The sequence below is a fragment of the Motacilla alba genome, chromosome 19 (genome assembly GCF_015832195.1).
Source record: "Motacilla alba alba isolate MOTALB_02 chromosome 19, Motacilla_alba_V1.0_pri, whole genome shotgun sequence".
Lineage (NCBI taxonomy): Eukaryota > Metazoa > Chordata > Aves > Passeriformes > Motacillidae > Motacilla > Motacilla alba.
Window position 1 is genome coordinate 6,985,600 of NC_052034.1, and position 19,280 is coordinate 7,004,879.

General features: G+C 50.8%; 3 protein-coding genes across 4 annotated transcripts in view; 2 read left to right on the forward strand and 1 right to left on the reverse strand.

Annotated features, from left to right (window-relative positions):
* The window catches only part of RABEP1 (rabaptin, RAB GTPase binding effector protein 1), a 44,641-nt gene extending 41,884 nt beyond the window's left edge, over positions 1 to 2,757 (forward strand). The window contains exon 18 of the mRNA XM_038157677.1: positions 1,769 to 2,757. Within this exon, the coding sequence (XP_038013605.1) occupies positions 1,769 to 1,870 (102 nt within the window). The 3' untranslated portion in view covers positions 1,871 to 2,757. The remainder of the gene's footprint in view (positions 1 to 1,768) is intronic.
* A 3,074-nt stretch (positions 2,758 to 5,831) lies between these two features.
* Positions 5,832 to 16,077, reverse strand: NUP88 (nucleoporin 88). 2 transcript variants are annotated; one of them, XM_038157678.1, is made up of 17 exons: positions 15,795 to 16,064; positions 15,100 to 15,269; positions 14,353 to 14,478; positions 13,609 to 13,695; positions 12,804 to 12,980; positions 11,674 to 11,857; positions 11,110 to 11,260; positions 10,410 to 10,508; positions 10,197 to 10,287; positions 9,760 to 9,861; positions 8,694 to 8,852; positions 8,142 to 8,267; positions 7,577 to 7,642; positions 7,271 to 7,351; positions 6,829 to 6,955; positions 6,349 to 6,467; positions 5,832 to 6,040 (listed from the first exon to the last, which is right to left on the reverse strand). In XM_038157678.1, the coding sequence occupies exons 1-17, from the start codon at positions 16,029 to 16,031 to the stop codon at positions 5,977 to 5,979; spliced, it is 2,166 nt and encodes a 721-aa protein (XP_038013606.1). In that variant the 5' UTR covers positions 16,032 to 16,064; the 3' UTR covers positions 5,832 to 5,976. The 2 variants fall into 2 exon arrangements, 1 of the variants encoding a protein (XP_038013606.1); XR_005259396.1 differs by lacking the exons at positions 5,832 to 6,040; positions 6,349 to 6,467; positions 6,829 to 6,955 and having other exon boundaries at positions 7,330 to 7,446; positions 7,483 to 7,642; positions 15,795 to 16,077.
* Positions 16,078 to 16,146: 69 nt separating this feature from the next.
* Positions 16,147 to 18,630, forward strand: RPAIN (RPA interacting protein). Its single transcript, XM_038158442.1, has 6 exons — positions 16,147 to 16,224; positions 16,664 to 16,924; positions 17,417 to 17,480; positions 17,962 to 18,076; positions 18,295 to 18,358; positions 18,454 to 18,630. The coding sequence occupies exons 1-6, from the start codon at positions 16,147 to 16,149 to the stop codon at positions 18,628 to 18,630; spliced, it is 759 nt and encodes a 252-aa protein (XP_038014370.1).
* The last annotated feature ends 650 nt before the right edge of the window (positions 18,631 to 19,280 follow it).

The following is a 19,280-nucleotide window of genomic DNA, read 5'->3' on the forward strand; positions in this document are numbered from 1 at the left end:
AGGCTGATCCTGGTTTGTCAGGCTGTTCTCTGCTGCAGTTTGTGTGCAGAGGGACTGGCAGTGTCCTGGGGAAGCCAGGCTGGACTGGGCTCACCTTCATGGTCTGTTTCCAGAGTTTGTGCCCCCTTTATGTTCCAGCTTTGCACACAGAGGAGGTGCTGAATTTCAGCCCCATCTCCTTGGAGTCCTTGGCCAGGCCCTCAGTGGCATCCAGCAGAATTCAAACTACACATTTTCTGAGTCAGACATTCAAGTTTACTTGGAAAATGAACCCCAGAATGTGGGAGATTTGTTTACTGGACACAGTTTTGCTGGATGGACAATAGAGATCTGTCCTCTCTGGCTCTGTGTCTGGAGGAGTTGGTAGGACAAAGGAGACTATTGAGTAGTCCTGCTGAGGGAAATTGCTTCTTGTTGTCCTCATGCTCACTTTTTGGGTTTTAAAGTCCTGCAGGCACTGTTTTATGCAGTTCTTAGAGCAAACAGCCACCACTTTGAAGATGTGTGGTGGACTCTTCCACAACTTGCAGGTAGTTTAGTAAACCTTGAGCTCAGTAAGAACTCTAGCTCTTGTGTTTTGTGTTTTCTTTCTGCCCTAAGCAGTTAAAGCACTTCAGTCTGTGCTCAGTTTAAGCAGTGGTTTGTGCCATGTGCACTGTACACGGTGTGAGATGACATCAGAGGAGGATTGTGGTTTCTGGCAGGGTTATTCCCTTGCCTGGCCTTGTCAGTGAGAGCCTGAGTAGGTCCCCCTTGTGTGAGGGGTCCACTGGCCAGATTAGTTATCAGCAATTCAGAGGATGGGTTAAAAAGCAATTAAATTCTAGGTGGGGATTTTTAACTGAAACCCAGATCCTATTGCAAAGATGGTGAAAGTTGGAGTGTGAGAAAGAAATCAGTTGTGCTCTCTTTGCATTGATTCCACCCCAGTTCTGCTGGGCCCTTTCTCAGCAGACAGGAAATAGCTTAAACTGGATTATCAGCAAAGCAAGGAGTGAGGCTGGAGATGGGATGTTTGCTCCAAGAGCATTTTGGCTGTGACCTTGAGAGCCTCCAAGGCACGTGTTGGGCTGCTCCTGGGAGAGTTTACTTTGCACATCTCCAGTTTTCCAGTACAGTGTCAGTGACTGGACATGAAACAAAACACAGAGTGCTGGTGATGCCTGAAACCCCCAGAAAGTGGGGGATTATTGTAAAATCACAACTGCCTCATGTCTTCCTTCCTCCCATTCTTGGGGCCAAATTAAGCTTGTCCTCCTTCACACCTTGCATTTCTTCAGCCCCTGGTGATGTTGGATCCCTTGGGGGGCCCCCTCTGGGCCTGGGTGTGAGCTCTTCCCCCTTTGGGCCTGGGTGTGAGCTTTTCCCCCTTTGGGCCTGGGTGTGAGCTCTTCCCCTTTGGGTCTAGGTGTGAGCTTTTCCCCCTTTGGGTCTAGGTGTGAGCTGTTCCCCCTTTGGGTCTGGGTGTGAGCTGTTCCCCCTTTGGGTCTGGGTGTGAGCTGTTCCCCCTTTGGGTCTGGGTGTGAGCTCTTCCCCCTTTGGGTCTGGGTGTGAGCTCTTCCCCCTTTGGGTCTGGGTGTGAGCTGTTCCCCCTTTGGGTCTAGGTGTGAGCTGTTCCCCCTTTGGGTCTAGGTGTGAGCTCTTCCCCCTTTGGGTCTAGGTGTGAGCTCTTCCCCTTTTTGGGCCTGGCTCTGGGCTCTTCCCCCTCTGGGCCTGGCCCTGGGCTCTCCCCCCTGCTGACTGCAGTGCCTGTGTTGGTTCCCTGCAGGTGCAGCTGGAGAGGATCCGGCAGGCAGATTCCCTGGAGAGGATCCGTGCAATCCTGAACGACACAAAACTGACGGACATTAATCAGCTCCCTGAAACATGACACCCTGATGGGCTCCGAGGCTGTGGCTGGGGTTTTTAACTCATCTTTATAGCAACATTAATTATTATTTAACTCTAACCGAGAGAGCAGAAGACAACAGAGGGGAGCAATGACTTAAGTTTTGTTTCTAGAGGGGAAAAAGGTTTCGTACTGGGCAGGAAGAGAGCACAAGGGTGACTTGTAGTGTAGGAAGGAGAATTTCTAATGGAAACACTAATGAGTGCAGTGTTTCGTGTTCCACGGAGTGGGATCAGTCCTTACATTCTGAAAAACTTCCCTCTTTCAGCCGACTTCGTAACCTAATATAGAGTTTTGGAACATATACCCCTGTCTTTCCCTCTGTTCTTTCCCCCACTACTGTGATCAAAGTAGCTGCTGGAAACTATTGTCCCTCCAAAACGTTGAAGAGCAAAGTGGTTGAAGTTTTTCTGTTTGAATAGTCAGTAACAGTATTCACTAGCAGAGAGAATGAGGTGTAGAGTATGCTGTATGAATATTTTATATTAAAATATGACTTTATTAGCAGGACACTGGATATTGATCTTATTTCATAACTCAGTACTTTTTTTTAAAAAACCATTGGCTCTGTGAAGAATCTGAATGCTGCTGAAATGTGGATATGAGTGAGCTGTGTATCTCCTGAACAGATAGAAGCTAATCCAAAAGAAAAAGAACACTGTACTGAGAATTTAACTCCTTGCCATTTTTCTGTTGAATTCAGATACGGAAAGAAAAGCACAAGAAATGCACTGTTTTGTAATCTCTTTTCACAAATGTAATTTAGAATATGGAGCTACAACCGGTTGTTTCTCATCTCCTAAAGCTGAGCAGTGCCTGGAATCCCTTCTCTGTGGAAAGAAAAAAAAACCAACAAAAAACCAAAAAAACAATCAAACAAAAAACCCAAACAGAAAAAAGCTGGTAGAAGTCACGTGCATGTCTGAGCATTGGCCTGAGGTGGGGCAGGTGTGCCCTGCTCTGGGGTGGCACGAGGTGTGAGGGCAGGAGCTCTCTGGGGAAGGTGTCCAGGGCAGGTGCTGAGTGAAGCTGTCCCTGAGCCCTCTGCCAGGTCAGCCTCGTGCCAGCACGCAGGGAGCCTCTGCCAGACACTCCTGTCAGGGCACAGACAGGCAGGAGCTGCAGGATTGTGCTGCTGCAGCTTGGAGGGGGCAGTGCAGCTCTCTGGTGTCCTGCACTGCTCAGAGGTGGCTCCTGTGCTGTCCCCTGCCTCTGCTCCCAGACTGTTAAATTACACTGGGTAATGTGGCAGCAGAGGCAGGAAATTCTTGCGATCCCTCAGTTGCCAGGTTTGGGTTTCTTGTTCTATAAATGTCCAGAGGTAACATGAGCATTCCTTCTTCTCCTCCTCCTCCTGCACTGCTGGAGTTCCATGCATGCAGCTGGACAGATTCCTGAGCTGTTGCAGGTGTTGATGATCCTGGTGGTACAAACCCAATTCTTGGGCTTTACAGCTCAGTTAAAAGGAGGCTGAAGGAGCAGATCCCGCTGTCCAAAACTTCTTAGTTTTTCCTCCATTCCTTGATGTTTTTTTTCATGTACTTGGCCTGAGATCTGCTTTTCTTCATCACCTTCAAAAGTGACAGAAAATGCTCCAAACTGCAATGCACATGACTATGTATTTTAAGTGCTTAGATCCTATTTTTAGCAGTGTATATCCTGCTACTGACATAAAGTCAGAACCAGTGGTTTTGAAGAGGAATGCCTTAAAAACAGCCAAAAAGCATCATACAAGCTCAATTCCTTACCACTCATTACAAGAACTAAAGCATTTTATTCACCCTAGCAATTAATTCCCTTCATAATCCTGATCTAAAAGTAATTTTTCCCACCTTAGTAATGACTAACAGATGGCAGAGCTGTCATGTCTAGAGATGACACTTACTGTCACATAAAGGTGACGTTGAAGTGTGGCTTGAGTCTTATTTGGCTATTACCAGATTAGGGTTTTTTACTCTTCCTCGCTATTTGCTGAACTGTGGGTGACAGCAGCCAGGTCCTGATGCATAAATCTAGAACCAGATGTTTTCATTCAGTTTCCCAATGGCTGGGTAGACTTTGGAGACAAAACAACAGGCCTTTAGTAGGAGCTGCAGAACAGAAACGAAAGCTTTTTTCTCTGTTCCCACCCTCCCTTGCCAAAAACTCATGTGTAACAGGTTACAGGGTTAGTTACTGTCACCGGGCACTACTTCACCAGTGCAGGAGGTGTAAGGAAGCCTCTTGTATGGCAAAACTACGCCACATCCTGCACCCTCTTCAGCAAGCTGAGCTCTTTAGGAACTGCACCTTGAAGTCTTTCACAGTAAAGTATTTTTTGGTTGTGTTTCTGGATGGTCCCAGTGTGAGAGAGCAGGGGAAGGGGCTGTTCCTGGCCTTCCAGCATCCCTGACTGGTCCCCGTGTCTGGCCTGTTCTCAGCAGCCCTGGCTGTGCTGGCTCAGAGCGTGGCGGGTGCTCCAGGGCTGGGGGGCTTTTCCTTGCTGTGTTTTTATGGCTCATGGGCACAGCTTTCCCCAGGTGTGGTGGTGTCAGGGCGAGGTCGTGGCTGCAGCCTGGCAGGAAGGAGGCGAGTGGGGCAAGTGGTTTGGGCTCCTTGGTAGCCGCAGGGCCTGTGGAGCTGTTCCCAAAGGCAGATCTGCAGGCCTGGAGGGTGTGCACTGAGTGCTTTTCCTTGTTCGTGAACCAAGCACGGCACAAGTCCCTGGAGGAGCTTCTGTGGTGAGGAGAGGAGGGCAGGCAGCTCTTGCATGGTTTTTCCTTTTCACCACCCTGTTCCATGGCGCAGCCCAACACCCGTGCTCCTGTCCCAGTACCAGCTGTGACCATTGTAGTGTTGAACACGAGTCACCCTTTTCACCAACTGCTGTAATGTCAGACTTTTAAACAATTCCGTTGGAAATTGGAACCCTGGCTGTTCACAGAAGTGGTGGGAGATGTGCTCCCTGCAAACTGCTGTCCCTCCCGGGGGAAGGACAGCAAAGCTTCAGCAGCAGCAACTGAGCTTCTGCTGAACTCAAACTCAAAGGGGCCTTTAAAAGCAAAACAAGACAGTGTGTGCCAAATTTGCAGAGCAAATTTAAAAGACTGTAAACGTAGGAAAAGCTCTTGGTGTAGATACTCACTGGATGATGGATTCTGGTGTTGCTGCTCACGAACGTGAGAAAACAAATGCTCTTCCTTCCAGTTCTGGGTGTTGTGGAGCGTGGCTGGGCCGGGGTGGGTTCTCCTGTCTCAGGCAGTGTCACTGCTCAGCTGTGACAGGGGTGAGCTGTTGCTGGAGGCTGTAGCAGGGCTCAGGTGGAGTTCTGTCTGCATTCCTGTACCTGTATAGTCTTAACCTGTACAAAGTGTTCTTGCAGCATGTCTGGTACCTGGTCCCTCCCCAGCAGTGCCCCCCGTTTTAGCAGTGCAGTAGCTCCTGTCCCCCCTGGGCTTCACCATGGCACCTTTTCCAAGGGCAGGGGGGAGGGACAACAATTCCTTACTGTCCACTAGAGTCTGTCTACAGCAGAGACTGAACTGGCCTTGTAATGGCAAGAAGGACTGCAGAGCCATCTTTTGCAAAAGGCAAACAGTGTTTGGAAGTCAATACTGCATTCCAGTGAGCCAAGCCATTGGTGTCCTGTGCAATCGTGGGTGTAGAATTCTGCTGTCTCCAGGATTCCAGTGTAACCATTTGTTAACTGTACTGAAGGTGTGTCCTTTATGGAGAAAGTGTTCCAAATTAAAAAAAGCTGCTGAAGTGTGTGTGTGCACGGCTCTGGTCATTCTCCTCTGCCTCCTGCCACAGCCACCCCCCAGGGAACCCCTGATGGAGCAAGGGTGGGAGAGGATCCCAGGATAACCCCAGGGAGCAGCGGCAGGAGTTACCCTCTACCACCTGAATATAAAACACCCGCAGCACGTCCCCTTCCCCTGACAAAAACAAAAACCACAGCATGTGAGGAGTCATATCAAAAGTATTTTATTTCACAATTCTTTACAAAATAATATGCAAAAGGTGTATTGTTCAACATACAAATGGTAAATATACAAGGGGGAATAGCAGGGCCAGGTTAAGCTCATCCAGCCCCTCTCCAGGACACGTCAGAAGTTCACGTGGCTCCTGATGTCGTTGATCTGTTTCACCATCTCCCGGATGTGCTCTCCCCTTCAAGAAAAAACAACCCAAGTCCAAAGGCTGCACAGAGCTCAGCAGAAGGGAAACACTTCAGATGGTGGAAGCAGGGAATGGGAGCAGTGCCTGTCATCCCAGGCTGGGTTACAGATTGCCCTGGGATCCTGGGGCAAAAAGCACTTCCATGCATCTGCTCAAGTGCTGCTCGCAGGAGCTGCACGTCCTGAGCTTCAGCCCCTCTGCCCCAGCCCCTCCTGCAGCCCGGCTTAAATGACACCTGAGACACCTGAACTGAAGGCAAGTGCCAGGGCTCGGGTTCCTCAGGAGGAACTTGCACTTACTCCTCTCTCAGGACAGCCTGGATGCACTTGCTCTGGTAGGCACTGAGGTTGATGCTGGGTTTGCGGGGGCTGCGTCCCTTCTCCATCTGTTTCTGTTGGTATTCCTTTTTCATTTTCACCTGGCAGTTGAGAAAAGAGAAGGCCCCGGTCAGTGCTGGTGCTGCCTGCCACAGTGGAAGCTTGTTAATTACAGACTGCTGTGTTGTACTGCAATTAATTGGCTCTTTTTGGGTTCAAATCTGTCTGCTTTTGCAGTGCCCACAAAGAGAAGACATGTCCCTGCCAGGCTGAGGAAGGGGGAGCTCTCGAGGGCTGACAGTGTGTGCAATGTTCTGGCTGTATTACCACCGAGGGCCCAAAGCCCCTTTAGTACATTGCTGCTAATTAACACAATTACAGCATCCCTTGTTGGCAGGACCCGTGTGTCAGCACTGAGGGAGGAGCTCAGTAACCTCCCAGCCCGCTCATTCCTCCTCTCACCTGTCTGATAGCATTGCTCAGGTGCTGCAGCTGGTCATGGATTGTCTGCAGTTCCTTCTTCATGTCTTTCTCAGTGTCGGATAGAACAGGAAGCTGAGAGTGGAAACTCCGAAGGACTTTCTTCATCCTTTGAAAGCAAGAAATGTCTCCGAGTTAACTTCCCTGGTACCCAGCTCTGCTCAATAACCTGGGCCATGCTTCCCAAGTCTCAGGGGCTTCACCTTCCCCTCCCAGCTGGTCTCAGGTGACATTTCTGAGCATGGGGCTGGCTCAGGCTGGGCCTGCAGACAGATCACACCACGCCCCAGCACAGGGAATTTGAGAAGCCCGGTCTTGTAACCAACAAGTGCAGCAGCTGCTGCCCACTGTTCTACCACGCCTGCAAACTGTTTAACATCACCTCAGGTGGTGAGAGGTGGAACAGAGCCCCGTGTGCCCTCACCTGTTCATGATGTCTTCTTGCTTCTCTTTGGCTTCCTCATACTTATCAGCCAAGCGCTCGGCCATTTCCCGCAAACTTTTCCTTAAGGCAGGGGAGAAACGGTTCCTTACTCGGATCCACACACGGGACAAGGCAGGGTGTGGGAATGGGACAAGGAAGCTGAAGAAGCCAGCTGGAGGAGGGAGCAAACCTGCGGCCTTCCCTGTGGCTGGGAATGCCTTCACTTGTCACCTGTTCCACACAGGGCCTTGTCCATGTGCATCACTGCCGAGGTTTGACTGGATAAAGGAGACAGGTTCTACTCACCTCTCCTCTCGACAGTAATTCAGATCCTCCAGTTGTTTCTTTTTCTGTCCCCACAGCAGCTTCACTCTGAAGTAAACACATTAAAAAAAAAAATCAAACCACTTGCAACCAGGTGAATTAGGCTTTACACCACAGAGAAAATGCTGGGAGTGGGAAGAACTAAAGACACTGAAAAAGGGGCAGGGGGGAGAAAAAACTCCCATTTTGTCCTAACTCTATAGTGTAAATAACTGACTGTGATTTCAAGCAGCAGAGACTTAAGGCAATTTTCCTTGTCAGGATTAGTGCTGAGGTCAGGCTTCTGCCACCCACAGGCCCAGGCAGGCAGACAACACCACGAGAAAAGTATTTTATCTGTGTGTGTGTTTACCATTTTTTTTCTTCCCTGATAAGCCACTACAGAGATCAACTACTGAACTCACCCCTGCTTTTCCTGGTAACTTAGTTTTAAGTTCTGGTGTTCATTATTAGTTTTACATTTTCTCATTCCCCAGGATTAGACCCACAGTGCTGCTGTGTTGTGTCACAGAGACATGCCAGCACATTTTTGAGAGTTTTGCATTACCTTTGCTGAATCTCCTCTTTTGCCAGGTCCTGTTTCAGTATATATTCCTCTCTGAACACCTGGGTGGCTCTGCTGAGGAGCTGAAGGCATTCTTCAGGGGGAGGAGCAGCATCTTTATCTGCAGACCTTAAAATTGAGATTTTTGCCATCTTACTAACATGTTCCTTTGAAAGGCTAAACCACTTCCAGTGTAAATGGTAAAGCTCAGGGGGGGTCTGTTATGAAAGTGAGCGATTACAATGAAATCCCTTTGACATGAGGAAATCCCAAGGCAGCTTAAGATACTCCAAATCTACTGGGCCAAGCAATGAGAACCTCATCAGCTGAAGGCAGCCCTGCTCTGAGGGGGAGCCTGGAGCCAGGTGATCTCCTCCCAGCCTGCACCATCACTGGACTGAGTGGGTGCCATCCCGCAGGGACACAGGCACCAGTCAGTGGCAGGAGCTGTGCCCAGCACTGCCGTGCCCAAGGCCGTGTGCTGTTCAACAGGAGCTGGCCAACACCCCGTGTTCCCGAGTGTTGCCAGTCCAGGTGCCCCAGGGTTCTGCTCACTTGAGGTGCAGGGGGTTGGCAGAGCTGCGCTGCAGGATGCCCTGGATGTGCTTCTCAAAGGAATGCTCCGACTCGGCCACGATGCGCAGCGGGGACACGGCCAGGTCCTTGTCCTCTCTGGTGCACAGCAGGGGAGGGGAGGCAGGATGGACAGTGCTCCTGCCACACAGCAGCACAAGAGAACACGGTCAGACCACTCAAACTGGAGCAGGTCACAGCTTCCCCAGTGCAAGTGAGGAACTCCTCCACTGTGGAGTTCCTGTGTTACTGCAGCTGTTTCAGTTATGTGGTAAATCCAGCCCTGGCAGGGCAGGTAAAGCTCACATCCCCACACCTGCTTGGTCATGGCTCAAACTAGCAAGAATCATAAATATCCTCTGGCTTAAGGAGAAGAAAGTTCCAGAACAAGGCAGGCAGGCACTGGAACAGCAGCATGACCTTCTCCACAAAGCACCCTGCCCGGTCACTGCCCACCTGTGTGGAAACAGTGCAATAAATAAAAGGTCTCTAAGAGAACCCGATGTTAACGCTGGCTCTGCTGATGGTAGCTGCCCTACCTTAAACAGTGTCCTGCAAAAAATGAACTGAAGTGTCACCCCCTCAAGGTGTTCATTTCATGTGCAAATGCACCTTAACACCACTCTGTATCTTTGCCACCAACTCCAGAGAAAGCAACTCACAAATGAAAGAATTTGTGAAAGAATCACAAATGAAAATCCTACTTCTGTTTTTCCCCTTTCAGGCACACACAACCTCAGCAGCCCATTGAGAATATCAACACTACTGAAAAACCCCAACAATACCATCAAGAACATTTTTTTGCCCTACTACTCACTAAAAGTGACCTGATTAATTATATCCCCTACAAACACCTCATCAGCAGTAGGTAACTGCTACAGTAACACTTCAGTGCTCAAACAGGGACTGTTCAGAAAGCAAAACCTCATGGTGTGTCCTAAGAGGTGCAGAAGCCTGGGGTAAAACAATCAAAGAGTAATTGAAAATTAGGAATATTCTTTTCTGGTCCTTTCCATGCAGTCATGGACTTCCACTGAGAACCACATACAAGAGAGGCCTTGTAATGCACTCATAGCTGTTAGTGATGCAAATCATTGTGGGCCCCAGGACATCAGAAACGATCCAAAATCCTCTAATTGGAGCAGGCTGCCTGAAAGGAAGAACACAAAATTTACCCAGTCAGGAAAGTTCTTTATTCCTGAAGTTGTGCACGTTCGCTCTTTTGGAAATGCTCCAAGGTCAGGTAAATAGAAGTGAAAATTTCTGCTGGTCTGACAGGTGATTTTCAGACAGAAACACAAGAATTTAAGCTACTAGCTTAACTGTGCAGTAAGAATCCTGATACACAAATTGCTCAGTTGTATTGTTTGAAATCTTCTGAGCTTACTTTAATGGCAAGAATGCAGCAAAAGATGACAAATCATAAATATTTTCCACAGCAAGTCCCAAACTTGAAAGCAATTGAGAAAGAGTTTGTTTTTTTACCTGCATGGCAGTGGTTTTGTACAAAGAATATGTTCAACAAAGCACTTCTGTTCTGCTCCCAGCTCTTGTAAACTGTCTTTGTCTTCCTCATCTGCAAGGAGACATGTCAGGATGCATCAGACCCGCTTTGCAGGGTGAGGGATTCAGTAGAACCTGCATCCACCAGCCTGTTACTGGCAGATGTTCATCTGTTCCCCCACTTTTCCCACTCACCTGAACCAAGGAATTTGTGCAGTTTATTGATCCATGTCAAGCCCACACTGTGGACACCAGCTTCGTGAGTGCAGTGGTACCTAGAGGGACATTTGGGATCTGAAATTGAAGCAGAAACTGTAAGAGATGGCACTGAACTGAGAAAAACTCGCCCTTCACCCTGCACTGCTGATCCTGTGTATCAACTCAGTGTCCAGTCAGCTTTCACATCTTAGTGCAAGCAGCAGAAACAGGCATACCTGAGTTAGAGTCTAACATACTGATGAGTTGTTTTGAACCCTTCCTATCACATCTGCATCACTCAGAGAGGTTTTCAATGGCAGATCATTAAAACTAGCAGAGCAGCATCCTGACAAGCTGCTTGCTCCCTAAGACCCAAACACTTTGTCCTGCCCCCAGTTCCATGGGATAAGCAGGTCCTTCCCGCAGGATCACTCTCTCCACAGCACTCCCTCCCACTCACAGATCAGCACAGATGCAGAAACTTCTACTTTATAACCCTCAGATGACAGGATTTAGTACTGAGCATGTGTGATCTACACTGGAGCCCCTCCCAGGCTTGCTCCTTGAACAGCTTTATTGAGGGCATCAGGCAAATCCTTACTCTGATCCCCCTGTTTGTCTGACACCAATGAAAGATGCAAATAACTGGATCCTAAACGTGTGGAATAAAAAGCCACAAGCTGAACAACAACCCTACCTCGGTGCAGCTTGATTGGGCAAGAGAAGTCAGATTCCAAAGGATCTTCCTCGTCTCCTGTTGCCAGTTTCAGTGCAAGTTCCAGCTCAACACATTCAAACACATACAGGGAAGGAATAAGATCTGATCTTGGGTCCCAGGACTTCTCTGACTGTAAAGAGCATTGAATTCTTCTGTCAGACATAATTTAAATAGGAATGCCAACATAAACAGCACCAAGAAAGAGTTACAAGTTTTCATTGTCAAGAAATGTAGTTTAATTTTACTTTCAAAAAAATTAACTCAAACCCAGGGTTTCTTAGAAAATCCTCCTTAAATTAGATCCTAGTAAATTTGATCAAAAACTGATCTATTTTCAGGGTACACAGAACTGAGATTTAAAATAAAAGTGTCAGGGAGCCACAGGGACTGGCTGAAACAGGAGAAAGACTCGCTACCTCATTCCAAAAGAATGCAGCTTTGGCACTTGGCACACACTTCCAAGCATCCTGCCACCTTGCAGCAAGCACTTGGATTAAAGAAACAAAAACGCCTACAGGAAAAAACCAAACCAAGAGAAGGTACCTGCTCATCGTCCTCTTCTCCATCCAGCACCACGCAGTGGTAGAGCATTCCCGACTCGGTGGCGATGACCAGGATGTTTGGAACGCAGGGCAGGCACAGCACGGCGCAGGCGTCGTAGCCGTAGTTGTCCTCGGCGGCCGGGTGCATGGGCAGGGGGCCCAGCAGCTTCCCCAGGCTGCCCGTGCTGCAAGGAAGGCGGGTTTGTTCTCAGCACCTCGTCTGCAAGGGGACTTCCCACGGCTGCCAAACAAGGGCTTGGGGTTCTGAGTCCCATCAGACTGCTGCAGCTTGCAAGTCTGACCTACAGCTCCTTGGTGGAGGTCTCAGAGGGGAAATCAGAGCTCACTGCATTACATTTTATGCTTTGAAAGCAACCAAAGTTACACTGCAAAAATTCACAAGGAAAGATTTTCATATAAGAATACTAAATATTCATGGAAAGCTCAAGTTAATGATTACTCAGCTGGTTTCTTGCACTTCACGTGCAGCATTTTGTGTTGTGGCATTTCTTTGGGCAGCACTTTAGGGGGATTAAAGCCATCTCACTGCCTGCAGACAGATCTCCTCACAGTGCTGTTTCTAACCCAAGTACCACACTCTTTAATACTCAGCTACACAAGATTTAATTTGCAAGTCTTGCACCATCTTCTCAATTTTCTAAAGAAATTTCTTCTTGTAGCAAGTTTATATTCTTGATTGATCATCCCGGCTTTCCATTGCAGAGCATGCCTGTGAACCCTCTGTGCTCTTCAAATATTTCTTTTCTTAGGATGCCCCTGGCTCAATGAGCCTCATCCAAAGCTAAGGATGTCTGTGCCACAAAATACACTGAACAGCCTTAGACCCACTGATCTTTTTACAGCCCTGTGTCTTCATGGCAGATTGCTGGTGGTAAATAATGCACAGTGCATTCTGAGCAGTGGAAGCTGCACCCATAACGTTTGGATGAGAAAGGACACACTGGTTTTGGATTCCAGTCTATCAGCAGTGCCACAGAGACAGAACAGGCTGCAATACAAGAAAACTCAGCCCAGCATCCCTCACAGAGTCCCAGCCAGGCTGAGAGGTGACTCTCTCACCCCAGCACTGTACATCCAAGCACCCCGCGAGCCCGGAGGGTCGGAGCCTACCTCTGGAGCAGGCTGATGTAGGTGAGGAAGGTCTCTCCATTCTCATAGAGGATGTACAGGGGGTAGCCCAGCACCTCCTCGCTGCCGCGCTGGCCCAGGATGTGCTTCGGCACCGGCACCTGCGGCCCGAAGTCGAAGGCCACGGCCGTCTCGCCCAGGGACGCTGTGTAGGCTCTCCTGGACAGGGCACAACCAGCTGGGGTCAGCAAGGACTGAGAGCACACTCAGTGCTTGACGTGCTCCTGAGGGATGTGCTGCCAAACCCCTGCCAAACCCCATCCCATCCAGCAGTGCCAGCAACGAAAGGGTGTAAGTGACACCCCTGACATGGCACGTCGCTTCTGCAGTGCCCCCAGAGCTTCGGAGGACACAAGAGGGGTTCTGGTACTCCCTGTGAGGCACACCACTCTGTGGTGCCAGAGCTGTTTCCAACCAGGCCAAGAGGGAAAGAAAAAGTCTGTTTTCTACATTCCTCACTCAAAAACCCCTTCTTAACCCCATCTTAAAGTCAACGTGTGGTTTTCAAGCTGCTACTCTGACAAACACTTGACTGTACAGTTTGCCACCACTTTGCTTTAGAAGGGTGGGGGAGAGGAGAGGGAGAGGAAAGGAGAGAGAAAGAAGGGAAAGAAGAGAAAGAAAGTGAAGGGGAGGGAAAGTGTAGGTACTCTGCTATGAAGAAGTGCTAGCACGATAGAATTCATATGAGATTTTCAGGCATGTTTATGACTTACTCATTAAAAACACAACTGAGAATACTGAATATTCTGCAAAAGCATTTCAAAATACAAGAAGCCACACCCACCCTGTTTTGATGGTAAGAGTCTCCTCCTCGGTGTCTGAAAGCACAATCACTTTGATGGGTGTGTGAGGCACCTTCAGACTGTAGAACCTGGGGGAAAGAAACAGCAGCCAGTTGACTCTGCTGGCAGTGCTGCACATTCCCTGCAGACACAGGAACATCTATTGGAAAAATCATGGGCGACCCCGGGCCCCGGATGAGGGGAGAGAAAAATGACGAGGCATCTGACTCCATCTTCAGAAGGTTGATGAAGTACTTTATTCTATAACAATTCTATACATCTAAAGCTGAATCTGCCATGCACTCACTCTTGCTCACAGCTGCATTCATCTCTCACTCTCTCTGACTGCCCCGACATTGCCAGCAGACAATCTCAACACAGACACACTCTCGGCCTTGACTGGCCAAGGGAAGAAAACATCCTCACTTTGGCTAAACAATCTCCCCATCCCATTTTGCTTTGGCACAACACAGGCACAGCAAGTGATAAGAACTGTGTTTCTCTTTCTCTGATGTTCAGAGAACCTGAGTCCCAGCTATATTCCTGGGAACAGCTGTGCCTTGCTTTTCTCCATGAGGAGAAATGTGGTAACAAACATCAGCCACTCTCACTCTGAAATTCCCCCCATCCTACATTTTTAATGCTAACTCTGGTAAAAATGGCAGGATGCAAATACCTAGTGACAAATAAAGGCTGGACACGACAAAAAAACACACTTTGGATAATCAGCCACAAATGGGGCTTACCTGATGGTGTTATCTGATGTCAAGAGCACAATGTGGGGCTCCATGGTGTCGCAGGGGTACCAGGCTGCATGCTTCAGAGTCAGGGATGTCGAGCTGGTGAAGAACCGTTCCGCAATAGGAATGGTGCTGGAATACACAGCAGAGACTTGCACTGTGACCAGAAACACACAAGCTACTTCCAAAGGGAAGCGGGGACAAGAAGAACTAGAGACACAATGAAAAGGTTTCAGAGTCTTTATCTGTACTGCTCTGAAAGCTGGGAAGGCAGCTTTAAATCGAAGTCTCCTGTTATTTCCCCCCAAACATCTGATTTTAGCTGCCACAGCTGAAAGACCTCAGAGGAGCTGCCCCCTCTCTGGACATGTCCAAGACCAGGTTGGGCAGGGCTCGGAGCAACCTGGTCTAGTGGAAGGTGTCCCTATCCATAGCAGGAGTTGGAACTTGCTGGCCTTTAAGGTCTCTTCCAACCCAAACCATTCTATGATTCTGTGGAAAGCTGGAAAATACTAGAGGAGCATCTTGCTCCCAGCAATTTCAACAAGTTTAGGAGAAGGTCATTTATTTGGGTTACTTGACAAGCAGCAAGTATTTGAGCCAAAATAATTTCATTTGTGACTGTCCTACAGCCCCAGTACAGCCTGTACCTTCCACCAGTGCCTTCTGTACCTGCCTAACCCCAAGAAAGGGAGGCTGTGGAGGAAGAGTGGCAGGATAAGGGTGTCATTATTCACCTGAGGTCTCACCCACCTGCAGTTCACCGTGGATTTCCCACCTTCAAACTCAGAATTCTTGCCCCAGCGTTTGGGCAGCTCCAGGACCATGAGCCCCTTGGTACCAATGAGCGCCACATGGTGCTGGGCAGGGCTCAGCAGCGTCTGGTGCACGTCGAAAAGGGGCGGGTTTATGCACAGAAGAGTCTGGAAACAGAAATGTTACAGGGAAGCACAAGCCGTCCAAAGCACTCGCAGAAGTACAGCTCATCTTTATATCGGATGGTGATTTACACAGCACGGAATGAGGCACAAAGCAGTGGGTTCCTTAGGGAAGGACACCCAGGACGGGCTGAGGGATGATGATGTTGCCTCAAGGAACAGACCCCCTCAGCCCCGTGCCCACCATGGCCCCCTCCCCTCACACCTCGCATCCCCCACATTCTCTCTGTCCCGCTTTTAACACTCTCCACACATCCCCACAGCCCCTTACGTCCCTCTTCCCTCACGGTCCGCCCAGCCCCTCACGCCCAGCCCCTCACACCCAGCCCCTCACACACGACCCCTCATCCCCCCACACCCCAAACGCCACCACCCCGGCCCCCTCCTCCTCATCCCCTCACAGCCTCCCATTCCCTCACACCCTCACGCCCCAGCCCCTGCTCCCCTCAATCCCCCCCTCAGCCCTCCATCCCCTCACGCGCTCCCGCCGGCCCCGGGCGCGGGCCGCACCTGGTAGCGGCCGAGCGCGGCGGGGTCGGCGGCGGTGCCGAGGCGGCGCAGGCCGATGGCGAGCAGGGCGGCGGCGGGCCCGTCCCAGAGCAGCAGGTCGGAGCCCAGCCCGCACAGGAGGTCGCGGAGCCGCGGCGGGCGGGGGGCGGCGGGCGCGCGCTCGCGGAGGCGGCCGAACAGCGCGTGCTGCGGCAGCGCCGCGCGCCACTGCTCCGCCGGGCCGCACTCGGCCGCCATCGCCCCGCGCGCCGCCGCCCTGACGTCACCGCCCGCGCGGCCAATGGGCGCAGCTTCCCGCGGACTACATTTCCCGGCGTGCCCCGCGGGCCCGGCGCGCTGCGCGCTCGGCGCGATGGCGGCGCCGGTGCAGGGGCGCCGAGCGCGGTACAAGAGCCCCGGCGGGCCGCCCTGGAGGGAGACGTACCGCAGGGTGAGCGGGGAGGGGGCTGCGAGGGGGGGACGTGGGCTGCCTCCTCATTTGAACCCAATCCGGTCCCCCGGGGCTGGCCGCAGTGGTCCCGCTGGGGCGGGTGAGCCGCGCCCCGAGCTCCTTCTGCCAGCGCCCGGCGCTGCCCCGGGAGCTGCCATCCGCCTCCCCCGCGCCCCTCAGGGACATGGCCGGCCCCGGTACCCCCGGGTCCCCTCGGGGATTCCCGGTCCCTCGGCCCTCTGGGACGCGCCCTCTCCGCTGTGTCCCAGCCCCGGTATCCCCCGTGCCCCCTCAGGGATTGCCGGTCTCTCGGCCCTCTGGGACCCGCTCTCTCCGCCGTGTCCCAGCCCCGGCTCCCCCAGCCCTTGTACCCCCGGGTCCCCTCAGGGATTGCCGGTCCCTCGGCCCTCTGGGACCCGCTCTCTCCGCCGTGTCTCAGCCGCGGCTCCCCCCAGCCCCGGTTCCCGCCGTGTCCCGCCGAGCCGGCGCTGACGGCCCCGGCGCTCTCCCGTCCCCGCAGCGCTGCATGGAGCGCCTGAGGAGCAGCCGGGCCAAGCTGCTGGATCGCTACCGCCAGGCCGGGGACGGGGCGTGCGGGGCGGCCCCGGGCGCGCTGCTGGTGCAGGAGGTGATGGAGCAGGAATGGCAGGAGCTGCGGGACAGGCTGCCCGGCCTCCGCGGAGAGCAGCCCATGGAGCAGGTCAGTGTCGGGTCCCCAGCGGCAACACCGCGTTTGTGATGCAGGAGTATCGAATACAGCTCCCTGCGGCTCTGACTGCAGCTTCTCACTGCATCAAGAGCTTCAGGGTTTCCTGTTCTGCAGCTCAGGCAGGGTGTTGAGCTGTGAAAGTGCCTTGGGGCATGAATGGGGAAATTCCTTATTTCCTTCACAGCAGAGAGTTGGTTTCCTCATCTGTGCTTTTTATAGCGGATCTGTCACTTCCCTCTTCTGAGAATGGAAATGAAACCTGAAGATCTTAAAAAGCAAGTTCTTGGGCAGGCTGCACTTGGATCTCTTCTGGCTGGCTCTGCACATGTGTTTACAGTACAGGTTGCTTCCCACAGTGCATGGGTTTGCTAATAGAGGGATTTACAAGATAGGAGAGTAAGAGTGGATTTATGTTGCTCAGTCAGGTGCTGGAAGTGAGAAAGTGGCTGGAATGGGAGGATCACTGACTGATTTACCTTTCAGGTGCTGGAGGACCCTGATGAGCTGGCAGTGCTGGAAGAGATCCAACAAGAGCTGATCTTGCAAGGTAAGATCTTTACACATCTTCTGACTTCTGTTTGATGTGTAACTTCCTGGTAATGCAGAACAGCTGAGGCTGCACTCCTTGGTTCTTGCAAACCACGTGATACAGGGGAAGAGCCTCCTTAGAAATCTTGTTGAGGCTTTGAGGTATTGAGACCTTTTCTCACAGTTTTAAGAGTTTAAGTGGCATTTTAAGGTCTGTGAGAGAGGCTAGAGAAACAGAACCGAGATGCCTGTTAGCTCTTGGAACCTTTATAAATCAATTCAGGATGTTTCTGAAGTGCTGATCTGAAAGACCAACATGAGATGGGCTGAGCCGTAGAAAAAACTGGATTAGCAGGAATGATTTCACCAAGCGTAGAAATCTGACCCAGAGGAGTAAAAGTTCTTAGAAGCTCATATGCAGCCCAGCCTGCAGAGCCCAGCAGCTCTGCCTGTGCTGCCCAGCAGGCCTGAGGGTGCTTTGCTGTGCTGTGTTCTTGCAGAGCAGTTGGTTTTCGAGGAGTACGAGCGGAGCCTGCGCTTCGATGAGGAATGTCTCAACGCCATGCTGGACAGCCTGGATGCCTCTGACAGGGTCATCTGCCCAGTATGTAGGAAGTAAGAAAGCCCTTGGCATTGCAATCAGATTCCCCACTCTCCTACAGCAGTCTGAGCTTAGAGATGTGCAGAGAGAGGCTGTTGTTCATTTCAGCAAAATAAAAATGCCTGAGCAATAATCTGAATCTAATGGGGGGTGTTGGGTTGTTTTGGGGTTTTTCTTGCTAAGATCTTCTCTTGTTCTGGGTGTCATGATGCTCATTGCTTGCTCTTCCCAGGAATAACCTGACTGTGAAGGCTCACTTGGTTTGTTGCCAGTGTGGATTGTACATCAGCACACAGGTAAGCTGCGCTGTGATGTGCGTGGCTGCTGCTGCTGCAGAGGCAGCTGTAAGCTACAGACACATTTCAGCTGACTTCTAATGAATTATTCCCAGGATATGACAGAAGGGAAGCTTCGGTCACTGCTGGAAAGCACCTTGACAGAGCACAGTCAGAGGTGCCTGCACAGCCCTGAGTTCACAGTCACCAGTGGCATGGAGGAGGAAGCCAGTCTGCTGATGAGCTGCCCGGTGAGTGTTAATGCCAGGTTCCTGGAAAGGATCCCTGCTTGAATCCATGGCTCAGTTACATGGGCAGAAACCACAAGTCTGTTGATCCCTGGGTTTTTGTGGCTGTGTTTTCACAAAATCCCTTGGAAATGGCTTTACCTTTGACCACCAGTCACCATAAAAGAGAAGCTCCAAAGTACACACCTTTAACTGCTGGATTAGGGAATCTTTCAAGGACCTGTCAAATTTAGTGCCCAAACTTTAGCCAACAACTTCTAAGTCTTGTGTGCACCATCTGATTAGATAAGTGGTTCATGAAGAAAGGTTTTAAAAATTACTTGTTTAAGCCTCCTCAAGAAACCTCATCCAGGTGTCTCAGAAGACACAGCAGCCCTTTGGCTCAAGCTAGAGCTGGTGCTTGCTTTGCTATGTAAAACCAGCGTGAGGACAGTGGGAGGGCCAGAGCATTTCAGATAGAGCCATGGAATTGTTTAAGTTGGAAAAGACCCCTAAGATGAAGCCCAGCCATTCCCCCAGCACTGACAAGGCCACAACTAACCCATGTCCCCAAGTGCCACATCTATATGTCTTTTAAATCTCTCCAGGGATGGTGACTCCTCCACTTCCCAGGGCAGCCTCTGCCAGTGCTCAACAGATCTTTTGTGAATTTTTTCGCCCAATCAAGTTTTCCCTGTTCAAATAGTTTTGAACTT

Excerpts from the sequence above, each read along its gene's own strand:
- NUP88 (XM_038157678.1), bottom strand. The coding sequence starts at position 16,031 with ATGGCGGCCGAGTGCGGCCCGGCGGAGCAGTGGCGCGCGGCGCTGCCG. Across the intron at positions 10,509-11,109 it reads CCCAATCAAGCTGCACCGAG|ATCCCAAATGTCCCTCTAGG; the intron begins GTAGGGTTGTTG and ends CTTCAATTTCAG. Across the intron at positions 10,288-10,409 it reads GCACAAATTCCTTGGTTCAG|ATGAGGAAGACAAAGACAGT; the intron begins GTGAGTGGGAAA and ends GTCTCCTTGCAG.
- RPAIN (XM_038158442.1), top strand. The coding sequence starts at position 16,147 with ATGGCGGCGCCGGTGCAGGGGCGCCGAGCGCGGTACAAGAGCCCCGGC. Across the intron at positions 16,225-16,663 it reads GGAGGGAGACGTACCGCAGG|CCGCGGCTCCCCCCAGCCCC; the intron begins GTGAGCGGGGAG and ends GCCGTGTCTCAG. Across the intron at positions 17,481-17,961 it reads ACAAGAGCTGATCTTGCAAG|AGCAGTTGGTTTTCGAGGAG; the intron begins GTAAGATCTTTA and ends GTGTTCTTGCAG.